The sequence below is a fragment of the Musa acuminata genome, chromosome BXJ3-3 (assembly GCF_036884655.1).
Source record: "Musa acuminata AAA Group cultivar baxijiao chromosome BXJ3-3, Cavendish_Baxijiao_AAA, whole genome shotgun sequence".
NCBI lineage: Eukaryota > Viridiplantae > Streptophyta > Magnoliopsida > Zingiberales > Musaceae > Musa > Musa acuminata.
This window is the reverse complement of record NC_088351.1, coordinates 28,730,184-28,747,292: the sequence shown is the minus strand read 5'-3', so window position 1 is coordinate 28,747,292 and position 17,109 is coordinate 28,730,184. Positions and strand designations below refer to the sequence as shown.

General features: G+C 45.5%; 1 protein-coding gene across 1 annotated transcript; it reads left to right on the top strand.

The window, feature by feature from the left end:
• Window positions 1–2,216: 2,216 nt before the first annotated feature.
• Window positions 2,217–12,319, top strand: LOC135632514 (uncharacterized). The gene is made up of 2 exons (XM_065141125.1): window positions 2,217–3,221; window positions 12,122–12,319. The coding sequence occupies exons 1-2, from the start codon at window positions 2,217–2,219 to the stop codon at window positions 12,317–12,319; spliced, it is 1,203 nt and encodes a 400-aa protein (XP_064997197.1).
• The last annotated feature ends 4,790 nt before the right edge of the window (window positions 12,320–17,109 follow it).

The following is a 17,109-nucleotide window of genomic DNA, read 5'->3' as shown; positions in this document are numbered from 1 at the left end:
CGTACCCGAACAACCTCCTCGGTTGACCCCTCGGGGCCGGTCGAGGCAGGCGAAGGCGCTGACTGACACCCCCATGCCCTGCGGCGGCTCGGCCTCCCACGCAACGTCCATGATGACGACAGACGCCGTCAGAGGTATGACCCTGCCCCGACAGGATGGCACATCATGTAACATCAAACCCATTTATAAATACCCTCTGGCTCCCCATGGGCAAGGGGGGACTAAAAAAAAACTCCTCTCCCCCATCACTAACTTGGTCGTCGGAGGGGTCGGGCCGAGCAACCGACCCGACCTGTGTGCAGGTACTCGATCGCTACTGAATCCACTTGGCGCCGCAAAACTTTCCAGCCAGGTCCCCTGTGTCAGCCACCACAACACCCCGAGGGAAGCCACGTCTGATCCCAGCCATTCGGAGCCCGGAACCAGCCGCGTCGACCCCGAGGTCACGGCTAAATACCCTCTGGCTCCCCATGGGCAAGGGGGGACTAAAAAAAAACTCCTCTCCCCCATCACTAACTTGGTCGTCGGAGGGGTCGGGCCGAGCAACCGACCCGACCTGTGTGCAGGTACTCGATCGCTACTGAATCCACTTGGCGCCGTAAAACTTTCCAGCCAGGTCCCCTGTGTCAGCCACCACAACACCCCGAGGGAAGCCACGTCTGATCCCAGCCATTCGGAGCCCGGAACCAACCGCGTCGACCCCGAGGTCACGGCTAAAAAAGTTACGAATCCGTAACAGATTGGCGCTAGAAGGAGGGCCTTCCAAATGTCAAGCGATCAGCGAATCCACCTCGGCGGATCCTCAGCTGTTGAGCTCCCCGCCTTGGGGGAGCATCCCCCACATGATGAAACCCACGACGAACGCCCCGCGGCGGTATCAGAACGCTACTGGCGACTGTTCAATGACCCAGGCTTGTCACCCCCCGGCGGCGCACCCGCCGGCCCGTCGCAAGTGTCACCCGAGGCCTTTCATGACCTCGCCCACCAAGTCCGGACCCTGACAAGCATGGTCCAGACCATCATCCCGATCGTCTCCCAGCGGACCCCTCTGCACGCGACCCGGCTCTCACCACAACGGGAGACCCCTGTCCAGACTTGCGCACCACTTCCTGAGCCCCCCATCTCACTTCAAAACCCCGCAGCTCGGCCCGGGAGCCGAGAAGCAAAAGAAACGACGAGTCGTCCCGAGCCCGAGGCTCCGACCGTCGATTCGACAAATGCCCTACGGACTCAACTACGCCTCGTCAGTCAAAGGCTTGACGAGGTACAACAGGAGGTTCGCAAGTCAAGGGGAGAGCTCGAGATGGACGGGCACCAAGGATCTCCGTTCACCCCCGAGATACAAGATCAGGCGATCCCGCCGCACTTCCTGTCATGACCCGGGTCTGATGAGCTAACTGGCCAATAACTCCATTTTGGTCCTCAACGGCGGACCAAAATGCTTAAGCGGGAAGTTACGTAGTACACTCATCAGGCCCTTATAAGCTAATCACACACATTCCCCACTTCCGATGTGGGACTAATGGGATATTACACTATCCCCAACTCAATTAGCTTGACGTCCTCGTCAAGGCCCGACATATCCCAGATCGAACCCTAGCATAGTGCATGTGAGGTTTAACTCAGTGGTGGTTCCACACCGTGATGAGTTCTCTGACTCCATCCACGGGTAGCCCTTTCCTACTGCAGCCCTCTCACCCTGCCCTAATGCTAGGTCGGCTCTGATACCAAATGTCACGACCCGGGTCTGATGAACTAACTGGCCAATAACTCCATTTTGGTCCTCAACGACGGACCAAAATGCTTAAGCGGGAAGTTACGTAGTACACTCATCAGACCCTTATAAGCTAATCACACACATTCCCCACTTCCGATGTGGGACTAATGGGATATTACACTTCCGCCTCCCCTCGCTGGATGCGTATGACGACACCGCCAACCCAGCGGACTACGTAGCCGCTTTTCGCGCCTAGATGGCGCTGTTCGGGACTTCAGACGCCCTGATGTGCAGGGCGTTCCCAACGACTCTACGGGGACCGGCGCGCACGTGGTACAGCGGCCTGAAGCCGGGGACCATCGCCTCCTTCGATCAGCTCGCCAAGGATTTCGAGCTTAACTTCCTGGCATACGCCCGACCAAAGCCATCCATGGCGTTGCTCCTGGGGCTCAACTAGAAGGAGGATGAGCCCCTCTCCCATTTCGTGAACCGATTTACGATGCAAATCCGTGGATTGTCGGATGCTCACCCCTCTCTCTTGATGCAGGCCTTCATGACTGGCCTGCGCCCCTCCAGGTTCTTCTGGTCGCTCGTAGAGCGGCCCCCGGCCGTGGTTCCCGAGATGCTCCAGCGCGCCAGTCAGTTTATCGCCGCGAAAACCTGGATGGCTGGAAAGCGGGAGGAGCACAAAAAGGTCAAGTCAGAGCCGCCTCGACAGCAACAACCCGCCACCTCCCGGCGAAAGTTGGACAGACCTGACCTGAGGCCCCCTCTTCCCGCCTTGAATTCCTCCCGGACTGAAATATTCCTGCATGAGAGGGGAAAGGGGCTCCTCAGGGACCCTCACCCGATGAAGAACCCACGGGAGCTCGCGGACCGTTCGAAGTATTGCCGATTCCATCGACAGCACGGGCATGACACTGAGCAGTGCTACGAGTTGAAGAGACAAATCGAGGAGCTCATCCTTAGGGGTCATCTCGGCCAGTACCTCCGGCCGAACAAAGAGCAGTCGCCTCGCCCAGAGGGCCCCGTCGAGCGACACATTGATGTGATAGCCGGGGGCCCTGCATCCGAGGGAGGTTCCATGTCGGGCCGAAAGGCGTATGCCCGAGCCGCTCCAGACGAAGCCTTGGAACATGAGCCCGAGCCCGAGATCACCTTCCCCACCGGAGCTGCCGAGCGACCTGACCACGATGACGCCTTGGTGATATCGGCCAGGGTAGCCAACGCGCAAATAAGGAGGGTCATGGTCGACACGGGGAGCTCGGCCGACATACTCTACTTCGATGTCTTCCAGAAGCTGGGCCTGTCCAGGGAAAATCTAAGCCCGATGTGCTCGGCGCTCACCGGTTTCATGGGAGATTCAATATCGCCCCTGGGGGCTATTACTTTGCCCTTGACCCTGGGGACTCCACCAAGGTCGAAGACGGTGATGACCACTTTCCTGGTGGTCGACCTCCCCACTGCTTACAATGTCATACTTGGTCGGCCGACCCTCAATAAGGTCAGAGCCGTCGTCTCGACCTACTACCAGACCATCAAGTTCCCAACCCGTGCGGGAGTTGGGGAAGTCACAGGAAGCCCCCGAGAGTCCAGACGGTGCTACCTCACCTCCGTTGCATTTGTTAGGATCGAGAGCACTAAGAGGGGGGGGGGGGGGTGAATTAGTGCAGCGGAAATCTTTCAGCGAATACAAACGAAAGCTATGTTTGTTCAATAAAAGCGATTTCGATGTAAAAGTCGATTCTAAGATAACTTAAGATTAAGCGCAGTTTACATCTAAACGCAGTTTGCGTCTAAACGCAATTTGCGTCTAAACTCAGTTTACGTCTAAACGCAGTTTGCATCTAAACGCAGTTTGCGTCTAAACGCAGTTTTACGTCTAAACTCAGTTTATGTCTAAACGCAGTTTGCGTCTAAACGCAGTTTTACGTCTAAACTCAGTTTTACGTCTAGACATAGTTTGAGCAGTTTACGTCTCAACGCAGTTTTACGTCTAAACGCAATTTTACGTCTAAACGTAGTTTTACGTCTAAACGCAGTTTTGCGTCTAAATGTAGTTTTACGTCTAAACGTAGTTTACGTCTAAAAGCAGATTCTGAACTTTGAAAAGCGTTTTATGTATGCGCAGAAAGCAGTTTGCAGTTATAAATGGAATCAAAACGTAAACGTAAACTACAATGTAATGATCGTCGATTTACGTCTAAACGCAGATTCGAAAAGATCTGAACTTAGAAATTTGTTTGTAAAAGCACAGAAGATAGTTTGCAGTTATAAATCGAATCAGAACGTAAGCATAAACTGCAATGTAAAGATCGTACGAAAACACCGATTTACGTCTGAATGCAGATTCGGAAAGATCAGAACTTAGAGATTTGTTCGTAAAAGCGCAGAGGGCAGTAGCCATGTAGGAGGTTTGTAGTAATGATAAAGTGCTCAAAGTAAAAGCAAACCAGAGATTTAGAGTGGTTCGGTCAGTCTTGACCTACTCCACTTTTGGCTTCCTCCACCGACGAGGTCACCGACGTCAACTAGAGGCCTTCCTTCAATAGGCGAAGGCCAACTGCCCTTTTAGAGTTTCACTCCTTTTGACGGGCTCAGGAGACAACCCTTACAGAACCTTTCTCTCCACTCTTTACAACTCAAAACTTGAAGAACGGAGGGAGGAGAACTTTAGGTCTTAACCACAATTTTGAGCTCTAAGAATCACAGAAAAGATCAAGATTTCAGTGTCTTTCTCTTACTCTTTCTGTGCTGAATGGGTGGGGTATTTATAGGCCCCAACCCAGTTCAAATTTGGAGCTCAAAACGATCAAATCCCGGAATTCCGGGATCAGGCGGTTGCACCTCCTGACTAGAGAGGTTGCACTGCCTGGCAGAGCTCGAAGACTGAGCCCAGGCGGTTGCACCTCTCTATCAGGGGCAGTTGCACCGCCTGAGTTTGGCTCGGAGATTGAGCCCCAAGCGGTGCCACCTCCTGACTGAGGCGGTTGCACCTCTCCTGCCAGAGCTCGAAGACCGAGCTCAGGCGGTGCTACCTCTGTCAGGAGAGGTTGCACCGCCCAGTCTCGCTCGGAGACTGAGCCCAGGCGGTGCCACCTCCTGCCTGGGGTGGTTGCACCGCCCAGCTTCACTGTGAGATCCTCTCCTGGGCGGTGCCACCTCCAACCCTGGCGGTGCCACCTCTTTCACTATTTCAGCTCACTTGGTTTGGCTCCAAACTTGGCCCAAACCAGTCCGAACTTGAGCCTAATTGGCCCCTACTTGGGTTATAGGATTAACACATAATCCTAACCTTAATTAACGTGCTAACTATGAATTTAAAGACATTTTCTAAGCTATTACAAAGTCCGCAAGTCAAGACTTCTTCTGGCGAGCTTCCGGCAAACTTCCGACGGTCTTCCGATGAACTCTCGGAAACCATTCTGCGGACTCCCGGCAAGCTCCTAGACTTCACGATTTGATCTTAGCGAGTTCCAATGAGCTTCTTCGGCAAGCTCCGATCTTTCTCGGCGAGCTCCGGTAGCATTCCCGATGAACCTTCGGACTTCCGTCGAACTCTCGAACTCGCAACAAATCCTTCGCGCTTGACTCCGACACTTTGTTTCGCTTTATATCTTCATCGTTATCATAGTTAATCCTACACAATTAAAACAAAACTTCGATCGAGATAATTAATCCTAAGCAATTTAACCAAGTTGTCCGGCATGTCATTGGTCCCTCGACGCTTCGTCCGATTCTTCGGCGCATCGTCCTCTCCTGCAGCCTATTGCCCAATCGGCCAGTTGACTCCGCAACTCCGATATCCTTGGCACAATACCCGCTCTTCTTGGCCCGATGCCCGAGTCCACGGCCCGAAGCCTTCTGTCGATACGTCGACCGATCCACCGGCCCGACGTCCAATCTTCTGACATGTTCCTTCGGCACAACATGATTTTCCTACTTTAATTGTCTCATCCTGATCGAAGCATCCTGCGTCACTCAAAACGCAGATTAAATCATAAACATATATCAAGTAGTTTCATCATCAAAATACGAGATTCAACAATCTCCCCATTTTTTATGATGACAACCACTTGATGACGGAGTTAAACTTAACTCCCGGAGTTTAAACAAACTCCCCCTATCAATATGCCATATTGATAGAACCTTGAATTCAAACTGAATTCAAGTCATTGCAATATTCATCATGAATACTTGCAACACGTCAACATGAACATATGTATAAACTTATGCATCACGTGTCATGTCATCAACATACTTCTCCCCCTTTGTCATCAACAAAAAGGAGAAGTATCACAATCAATCGTTTGTGATATAGATTAAACTCATTGCATGAAAAACATAGTATCAAGTTTTATCATCATGCAATCTTGGAGCTAGAAGATTTAGCAAGTGTTACATCATGCTTAGAACATTCATGCTATCAAGTTTTAGATATGCAAGTTTTATAGCATATAAGATAGTACTTTTGGTAATGTTCAAGATAGCAAGTTCTACATCATGCAAGCTAGCAAATTAGAGATGTTCAAGAAGGCAACTCTTGCTTCTTGAAAATTTTGCTCACTTTGCTAGATGCGCAAGTTAGCATTTTTGCCTCTTGAGATAGGCAAGATAGCACATTTGCTTCTTTTGAGATAGCAACTTTTTTTGCTTCTCTTTAGACCAACAAGCTAGCAATTTTTACGATATACAAGTTTCACAATATATAAGCTAGCAAAAATTTCGAAAGAAAATGCAAGATAGCTTTCTTGTGTAAGCTTATGATTCTTGCTTCCTATTGCAATGTGCAAATTGCAAGTTTTGCTTCTTGAGATATTCAAGATAGTGATGTTCAAGAAGACAATTTTTCTTCTTGAAATAAGCAAGTTAGCAATCTTTGCTACTTAAGATAGGCAAGCTAGCAATCAAGTGTTTGCATCTTCTTGACTTGTACAAGCTAGCTATCTCCCCCTTTGTCATTGTAAAAAAGAAAGAGAGAATACAGTTTTGTAGTTCTTTTTTCCTTTTACAACAATTTCAAAATCATGACAAAGGATGAATAATCAAGTTATGAATGTCAAGACAATTTTTCATCATGAATATTTTATCATTGCATGCATCATTATCATAAGTTGAAGTATTACATGCATGATATCATATCACCATTCATAATTACATTAATGTTTCAATATAACAATTTCTTCTCAAAATGTGTAACTTGGCACTCATAGCATTTTAAATCATGATTTACATCATATGCAATACATCACATCATAATTAGAAAGCACAAGTATTGCATGCATAATTGCACATCATAAATGTTTCATATCATGAGGTATCAATTTTGTCAAATTATATCCTACCATGCATGATCAAAACTTCTCCCTATTTTATCATTGAAAACAAGAAGAAAGTAGGGGGAAGAGCATAAAAGTGTTAAATATTTCAATCATTTCAAGGCATTTACATCATAGATCAAGTCATGATTTGTGATTCATCATAAAGCAAGTTAGTTTTCAATCATCACATAAGGCATTTAAGGAATTTTTGAAACATAGGAGAATGATTAATTTAAGCATACAATGTTTCAATCCAATTCAAGTCATGAATATCAATGCTTTCATATTGTGAGTATCAATTCATGAATACCACAAGATATTATTTGTGACTTCAATTTTGCAAGATCAAGATTATGATTTAGATAAAACTTATTCAAATCAAATCATTAACTTGAAATTCATAATCAAGTCATTAATTTCGAGATTCACAAAATATCATGAAATCATTAATCTCGATCAGATGGGAAAAGCATTTTTTAAGAGATTCTTTTTCATCTAAGCATGCCTTAGTCTTTATATGCCAAATTAAGATAAGCATGAAAGTTCAAGACATAAGGCAAAAAAATCTTGTATTATGAAATATATGATATCAAGGCTCATGATTCATTCGAAAAGATATAGTACAAAGAGCAACTTGAAACATTCTTATCAAGATCACATTTTAAAATATTCCAAGTTTCAAGATATCAATATGACACTTCATTGAATTGCATTTCATTTGAAGAGCTCATTTTTGATAAATGTAGGGAGCATAATGAACGATCTTGATTTATAAAGAGCTTCATGTTATAATTATCAAGATCATGATTATGATTATTCTCTTTAGCAAAGAATCACAAAAGCACTTTATTTTTGCATAAGAAATCTCATTGTATTATGATTTATAAATTCTTTTTCTGCACATGAATCATAGGAGATATGAATGTGAAACAAATCTTCGCAAGCAAAAACACTATCATTCATATTTCAAGATGGAATTTATAAGCAGGAATCATTTCATCAAATCCATTTTAGAAAAATATTTTTCATAAGTGTATGAGAAAATCTGATTGTTAGGATACCAATTGTTAAGTGAATCCGAAAATGAAATTAACACTTTCATATATTCAGACATGATTTTTGCTATAGATCTTGAAATTAAATCAAGAAGATCAAACAAGCTCATGATCATGGATAACTTAAAATCTCATGCATAAAATTGTTAATAACCATTTAATATTACATCTTTATGCATTACTTTAAATCAAACGTGATTTCATTCAACAATGTTAATCAAACATGATACACATTATTACTTCTTAACCATGATCAAAATCATTTTGTTTGTTTATCATGCAATATTATCATTTTCGAAATTATCAGCATGATCATAATTTTTGTATTTTTATTTTTAAACATGTAATTTTCAAGAAAATTAATTCTAAACTAAAAAAGAAAATATATCATGAAAGCATCAAGTAATTTTAAAATAAACCAAAGGCATTTTAATTACCTCAATGTCGTAGGCTGGTAAGGCGTAGTTTGCCGCCTCGCTTTTGTTGACTTTCTCGTCTTCAGAGGAGCTTGATTCATCCCAATTTTTGTTCTTCTTCTTGCGTTTAAAGCAAGTAGTTCCATTCTTTTTGCTTTTTAATTTTCGTTTCATTTATAGTTTAAGTTCACCATCACTTGAGCTTATGCTCGAGTGGTCTTCAAATGTTCTATGTCCCAAATCCTTCCTATTCTTTGGAAGGTTGGTTTGTTCGTCATTGTCCTCATCACTTGAGTCATCGCTCAAGTGGCATTCATTTGTCCAGAGTTCCAAATCCTTCCTGTTCTTTGAAAGGTGATTGTGTTCAACATGTTTATCATGTGCATTGTGCACCATTTCATATGTCATCAATGAACCAATTAGTTCTTCAAGTGGTAAGCTGTTTAGATTTTTAGCTTCTTGTATTGCAGTTACTTTTGAATCCCACTTTTTAGAAAGAGAACGCAAAATTTTGTTTACGAGTTCAAAATCCGAAAAATATTTTCCAAGAGCTCTTAAACTATTGACGACATCCGTGAAACGGGTGTACATGTCGCCTATAGTCTCGGTTGGTTGCATTTGAAAAAGCTCGAAATCATGCAATAAAAAGTTAACTTTCGAGTCTTTGACTCTACTAGTTCCCTCGTGCATGATTTCAAGTGTTCGCCAAATGTCAAAAGTCGTTTCGCACGTGGAAATTTGATTGAACTCATTTTTGTCCAAAGCGCAAAATAAGGCATTCATAGCCTTTGCGTTTAAAGAAAAATACTTCTTTTCCAAATCCGACCATTCGTTCATCGGTTTAGAGGGAAGTTGAAAACTGTTTTCAATGATATTCCATAAATCTAAATTCGTAGAAATCAAGAAAACTCTCATTCGAGTTTTCCAATAAGTGTAGTCCAATCCGTTAAACGACGGTGGACAAAAGACCAAAAAGCCCTCTTGAAAACCATGAAGATCCATTTCTCTCGGGTGTAAATCCGAAATGAGAAAAACCGGGCTCTGATACCAATTGTTAGGGTCGAGAGCACTAAGAGGGGGGGGGGGGGGGGGGGGGTGAATTAGTGCAGCGGAAATCTTTCAGCGAATACAAACGAAAGCTGCGTTTGTTCAATAAAAGCGATTTCGATGTAAAAGCCGATTCTAAGATAACTTAAGATTAAGCGCAGTTTACATCTAAACGCAGTTTGCGTCTAAACGTAGTTTGCGTCTAAACTCAGTTTATGTCTAAACGCAGTTTGCGTCTAAACGCAGTTTGCGTCTAAACGCAGTTTTACGTCTAAACTCAGTTTACGTCTAAACGCAGTTTGCGTCTAAACGTAGTTTTACGTCTAAACTCGGTTTTACGTCTAGACGTAGTTTGAGCAGTTTACGTCTCAACTCAGTTTTACGTCTAAATGCAGTTTTACGTCTAAACGCAGTTTTACGTCTAAACGTAGTTTTGCGTCTAAACGTAGTTTTACGTCTAAACGTAGTTTACGTCTAAAAGCAGATTCTGAACTTTGAAAAGCGTTTTATGTATGCGCAGAAAGTAGTTTGCAGTTATAAATGGAATCAAAACGTAAACGTAAACTGCAATGTAATGATCGTCGATTTACGTCTAAACGCAGATTCGAAAAGATCTGAACTTAGAAATTTGTTTGTAAAAGCACAGAAGATAGTTTGCAGTTATAAATCGAATCAGAACGTAAGCATAAACTGTAATGTAAAGATCGTACGAAAACACCGATTTACGTCTGAATACAGATTCGGAAAGATCAGAACTTAGAGATTTGTTCGTAAAAGCGCAGAGGGCAGTAGCTATGTAGGAGGTTTGCAGTAATGATAAAGTGCTCAAAGTAAAAGCACACCAGAGATTTAGAGTGGTTCGGTCAGTCTTGACCTACTCCACTTTTGGCTTCCTCCACCGACGAGGTCACCGACGTCAACTAGAGGCCTTCCTTCAATAGGCGAAGGCCAACTGCCCTTTTACAGTTTCACTCCTTTTGACGGGCTCAGGAGACAACCATTACAGAACCTTTCTCTCCTCTCTTTACAACTCAAAACTTGAAGAACGGAGGGAGGAGAACTTTAGGCCTTAACCACAATTTTGAGCTCTAAGAATCACAGAAAAGATCAAGATTTCGGTGTCTTTCTCTTACTCTTTCTGTGCTGAATGGGTGGGGTATTTATAGGCCCCAACCCAGTTAAAATTTGGAGCTCAAAACGATCAAATCCCGGAATTCCGGGATCAGGCGGTTGCACCTCCTGACTGGAGAGGTTGCACCGCCTGGCAGAGCTCGAAGACTGAGCCCAGGTGGTTGCACCTCTTTGTCAGGGGCGGTTGCACCGCCTGAGTCTGGCTCGGAGACTGAGCCCCAGGCGGTGCCACCTCCTGACTGAGGCGGTTGCACCTCTCCTGCCAGAGCTCGAAGACCGAGCTCAAGCGGTGCTACCTCTGTCAGGAGAGGTTGCACCGCCCAGTCTCGCTCGGAGACTGAGCCCAGGCGGTGCCACCTCCTGCTTGGGGCGGTTGCACCGCCCAGCTTCGCTGGGAGATCCTCTCCTGGGCGGTGCCACCTCCAACCCTGGCGGTGCCACCTCTTTCACTATTTCAACTCACTTGGTTTGGCTCCAAACTTGGCCCAAACCAGTCCGAACTTGAGCCTAATTGGCCCCTACTTGGGTTATAGGATTAACACCTAATCCTAACCTTAATTAACATGCTAACTATGAATTTAAAGACATTTTCTAAGCTATTACAAAGTTCGCAAGTCAAGACTTCTTCTGGCGAGCTTCCGGCAAACTTCTGACGGTCTTCCGATGAACTCTCGGAAACCATTCTGCGGACTCCCAGCAAGCTCCTAGACTTCACGATTTGATCTTAGCGAGTTACAATGAGCTTCTTCGGCAAGCTCCGATCTTTCTCGGCGAGCTCCGGTAGCATTCCCGATGAACCTTCGGACTTCCGTCGAACTCTCGAACTCGCAACAAATCCTTCGCGCTTGACTCCGACACTTTGTTTCGCTTTATATCTTCATCGTTATCATAGTTAATCCTGCACAATTAAAACAAAACTTTGATCGAGACAATTAATCCTAAGCAATTTAACCAAGTTGTCCGGCATGTTATTGGTCCCTCGACGCTTCGTCCGATTCTTCGGCGCATCGTCCTCTCCTGCAGCCTATTGCCCAATCGGCCAGTTGACTCCGCAACTCCGATTTCCTTGGCACAATACCCGCTCTTCTTGGCCCGATGCCCGAGTCCACGACCCGAAGCCTTCTGTCGATACGTCGACCGATCCACCGGCCCGACGTCCAATCTTCTGACATGTTCCTTCGGCACAACATGAGTTTCCTGCTTTAATTGTCTCATCCTGATCGAAGCATCCTGCGTCTCTCAAAACGCAGATTAAATCATAAACATATATCAAGTAGTTTCATCATCAAAATACGAGATTCAACAGCATTGGGCAAGAGAGCTAGGACCGAGGCGTCCCTGGAAGACCCGCGGGAAACAAAATAATTGACTCCCCACCCCGAGCCGAGGGGATCCACTATTGACATTCCTCTGCGAGAAGCTCGCCTGGACCAGACAGTCAAGGTCGGATCTGAGCTACCTGAGTGGGAACGGGAGCAGCTCATCGGCCTCCTACGGGAAAATGCCGACGTCTTCGCCTGGTCCCCGTCAGACATGACGGGTGTCGATCCAGAGGTCGCGGAGCATCACCTCAACATCCCGCCTGACGCTCGCCCAGTGAAACAAAAGCCTCAGCGCCAGGCCCCTGACTGACAACGTGCAATACAAGAGGAGGTGGACAGGCTCTTAGCCGCGGGCTTCATAGAAGAAGCCAAATATCCTCGATGGTTGTCCAATGTGGTCCTCGTGAAAAAACACAATGGAAGCTGGAGGATGTGCGTTGATTATACCAGCCTCAACAATGCATGCCCTAAAGACTGCTACCCCCTCCCAAAGATCGACCAGCTGGTCGATGCGACGGCCGGCCACGCGCGACTCTCTTTTATGGACGCCTACTCATGGTATAACCAGATCAGGATGGCGCCCGAAGACAGAGAGCACACGGCCTTCCTCACCGGTCAAGGGGTGTACTTCTACAAGGTCATGTCGTTCGGGCTAAAGAATGCTGGAGCCACATACCAGAGAACAGTAAACAAGATGTTCGCCCATCAGATCGGGAGGAACATGGAAGTCTACGTGGACGACATGATTGTGAAAAGCCGAGAGGCCGGAACGCACCTTGCAGACCTGGCCGAGGCCTTCGCCACGCTGCGCAAGTTCGGCATGCGACTCAACCCCACAAAGTGCGCTTTCGGCGTCACCTCCGGGAAGTTCCTCGGGTTCGTTATACACCAGAGAGGAATCGACGCCAACCCGGAGAAGGTTCAGGCAATAATCAATATGCAGTCCCCCCGGACGGTTAAAGACCTGCAGCGACTTAACGGTCGACTTGTCGCTCTATCTCGCTTTCTCGCCCGATCGGGCGATCGTTTCCTCTCATTCTTCAAGGCGCTTAAAAGCCCGAAGAACTTCCAGTGGCCATCGGAATGCGAGGAGGCTTTCAAACAGATGAAGCAGCACCTGGCCAGCCTTCACCGGCTCACCTCCGTCTCCCCCGGCGAGAGGCTGGGCCTCTACTTGGCGGCCTCCCCGCATGCAGTCAGTTCTGTCCTGGTCAAGGAAAGCTCCGGCCAACAGCTCCCGATCTACTACGTTAGCCACGTCCTGAGTGGACCTGAGGAACGTTACCCGCCGATAGAGAAATTCGCGCTTGCCCTGGTGCTCTCGATTCGGAAGTTGCGCCCCTACTTCCAGGCACACCCGGTGGAAGTCGTCACCGACCAACCTCTCCGGCAGGTCTTAACAAAATTTGATGTGGCAGGACGGCTCCTCAAATGGGCGGTGAAGCTCGGCGAACACGACATAAGATACCTGCCCAGGACCGCCATTAAGGCCCAAGCGGTAGCCGACTTCATCGCGGAGCTGACTCGAATGGAAGATATAAATCTCGAGCAGGCTCCCGAGGCTTGGACCCTACACGTCGACGGCTCGGCCAACTCAAAGGGTGCCGGCACAGGGCTGGTACTCCTCGCCCCCGACGGACGCTCATTTGAGCGCTCCCTCCGCTTCGGGTTTAAAGCTACCAACAACGAGGCGGAGTACGAGGCCCTCTTAGCAGGAATGAGGCTGGCCCTCGAGATGCAGGTGGCCGCGATACACGTCCACACCGACTCGCAACTGGTGGCCGAGCAGCTCAACGGCGGGTACGAAGCTAGGGACACAACCATGGCGAAATACCTAGCCCGGGTAAGGGACCTAACCGCCAAGTTCCATTACTTTACGCTGTCTAATGTTCCAAGGGAAGAAAACGAGCGAGCCGACGCACTGGCCAAGCTGGCGTCGAGACCAACCCCTGAAGCAGGGACGGAGATTGAGGAACTCCCTGCCCGCACCATCGAAATAGCAACGACGGCCCCAAGCAGCGCGCCGATCACGTGGGTGCAAGACCTACTACGCTTCAAAAGGGACGGAACCATTCCCCTCGACGAAGGCGCGGCTCAGCGCCTGCGTCGCACGCACACGTGGTACATCGAGGAGTGTGGTCGCCTCTACAAACGGTCCTTCACCTATCCCCTCCTACGATGCTTCGAGCCTGACGAAGCCCGGACGGTCCTAGCCGAAACCCACAAGGGGGTCTGCGGCGAGCACATCGGCGGGCGAACCTTGGCGCACAAAATACTCCGCCAAGGCTACTACTGGCCGACCAAGTGCCGGGACGCGAAAGCTTACGTACAGTGGTGCCGGTCGTTGTCACGCCCCTCAAAATATCCATGATTTTTAAAATTTTCATCACAGACCAATCCAGGATCCAAACTAACATTTGAGGACACTGAAAAACATTCTATCAAATTCACATATATAAAACATGTGCAGTTTATAATCATATATCACATCACTCGATAATTCACATTTATGGCAACCCAAGCCAACTTAACAAACATGAACAACACTTATAAATCCACAAGCTAAATAAATTATACGATCAGAACTCCAACTATTCACCACAAGTTCATATCATCATAAATTAGGCTTAACATTTCGAAATTCCAAATAAGAGAGATCTTCTAACACTTGTACACAGTATATCCATTTCGATTCATCAACAACATTTCATTACATACAAAATATGCTTATACAACAATAACATAAAAACCAACAAGACTTGCCCATAATTCTGAATAGCTATCCACTGCCTCAGCTCAAATCAAACATCTCGAAGAGTGACACGCTGACCTGAAAGATTTATATAACAACGGAGTGAGCCAAAAACGGCTCAGCAAGTGACAAAACATATTCAAAACAAAAGGAACAGTTTCAAACGAGTAAGGTATCATAATGTAAGGCAGAATACAAGAATTCTCAAGGATACCATCTCATTAGATACAAAATCATATGTATCATGTCATTCAAAACATATTTGATTCATAACAAATGGAGCATATCAATGGCAGATAGGACATTTCAGAACATATCAGTTCATAGCAAATGAAGCACAGAGTAATTGGAGCATATCAATGGCAGATAGGACAATTCAGAACATATCAGTTCATAGCAAATGGAGCACAGAGTAATTGGAGCATATCAATGGCAGATAGGACAATTCAGAACATATCAGTTCATAGCAAATGGAGCACAGAGTAATTGGAGCATATCAATGGCGTATGAAATGTTCCGGAGCATATCAACGACATATGGAACATTTCGAAACATATCAACAGTGGATGAAACATTTCAGAGCATATCAATAACAAATACCGTACAGAAGCTCAAACGTCGTCTTTGACGTTGCAAACATATCAATCTTATCCAAAGCATGTACAGAAACACATAACCAAAGCTCTGGATATCATATCAAACATACAGAATGTGTAGTGGGATCTCAGTCAGAATGTGATTCATCCATTTCTGAATGACCACCTGACAAAAGTCTCCCACGTCTGGGAGCTCCATCCACCCACGTCTAGGTGAAGTCAGAGGGGGCCGGCAGAGCATCGCAGGCTCTAAGCACATACCCTTTACCATTTCTAGCAAAGGTCCAGAATATCCCACATAGCGGGACCCCACATAGCGGGCAATAAGCGCATACCCTTTACCATTTCTGGCAAAGGTCCAGACAATCCCACACACCAGAGTACAAGAGGGCAGTTTTAACAATAAGTAGCATATATCGGAAGCCCACGCGGAACAACAAAACGTACATGTGCATTTTCAAGATAATATGATGCAAGGAACAAATCTCTCACAAATGTATTCAGATTTGGAATGAAATAAAAGCAAGAGTATACACGGATTCCAAACAATCATATATAACTCAATTCAAATAAGAATGTTAGATGGATTCGATATCCAAGGGAATGAAACTAGAATAGGCACACATCGAAAGCAAATGCAGAACAATGAGTTATACATGTGCCTATAGGAGTCAATACGATATAGCTTAAACGTTACACAATAGTTTTCAAGAATGAAAATAATTTTAAGGACAAGAGCATACAAGAATTCAAAGTAGTATTATAAAGCTCAATTGAATAAGAAAGCTAAAGGATATCAATTTCCAAAGGAATGAAACCAGAATATTAGAAATCGACCAAAGCTCGATTTCTGGCAGAATACAAGAGGCACATTGAACAAATGATTCAAACTATCAATCGTGCTCCAATTTACTCAGAAATATATCATTGGATTATACTTTCAGATAAGACAGGCTTCATATGAATTGAACTGTCCAATAGAGAGAGTTACAAATAATTTGGTAAACAAGGGTCGTAGAACAAAATCTCTGTTTGGCAGAATTCATAATGTCAGATTCAACAGATAACTGGGCAGGTGTTTGGATTCCAAATCTTTCAATCCATATATCAAAAGAAAGATCTATGAGTCTGGTTTCCAATGAAATAAGCTTTGAGTAAATCAATGTTTGCAACAGGGACTTATAAGCAGTTCAGTATCAAAAGGTCAGAAATTACGATCCCTGTTTTGCAGAATCTGTAGGCTCATTTGAAACAGAAGTTTGGGCAGACAAACTTACTCCGAATTCTTAAAATAAGCTATCAAAACAAAGGTTTATGAGTCTATATTCTGATCAAATAAGTTTTGTCCAAATCAGAGGTCAATACATGAAGTTATAGCCATAACAAAGTAGAAGGGTCAGAATATCAGAAGTTGCATAGATTCGAATCGTTACGTCTAAACAGGAGATATATCAAATGAAAGGCTAGAACAATTCAAAGTTCCTCATATTCAAAACAAATGTAACGGTAAAATTGCGATAAGGAAAGATCATGACACTTGCAATAGGAAAGATTAGAAAGCTTGCAATAGGAAAGATCAGAACACTTGCAATAAGAAATATCAAAGCAATTATAGGAGAAACGATCAGGGAACTTGCCTTTCAAAGATTTCGATCCGAAGATCCAAAGAAGGTGCTAGCCCAAATACTTCTACTTTTCCTCCGTGTCCTCTCTCTGTTTCGTTTTGTGCTCCCGTTTTCTTCCTTTCTTCGC

Bases quoted from the DNA above. Each gene is read 5' to 3' on its own strand.
- LOC135632514 (XM_065141125.1), top strand. From the start codon at position 2,217: ATGCAAATCCGTGGATTGTCGGATGCTCACCCCTCTCTCTTGATGCAG. The intron at 3,222-12,121 runs GTCAGAGCCGTC...CGCCTGGACCAG, and splicing joins GTCGGCCGACCCTCAATAAG to ACAGTCAAGGTCGGATCTGA.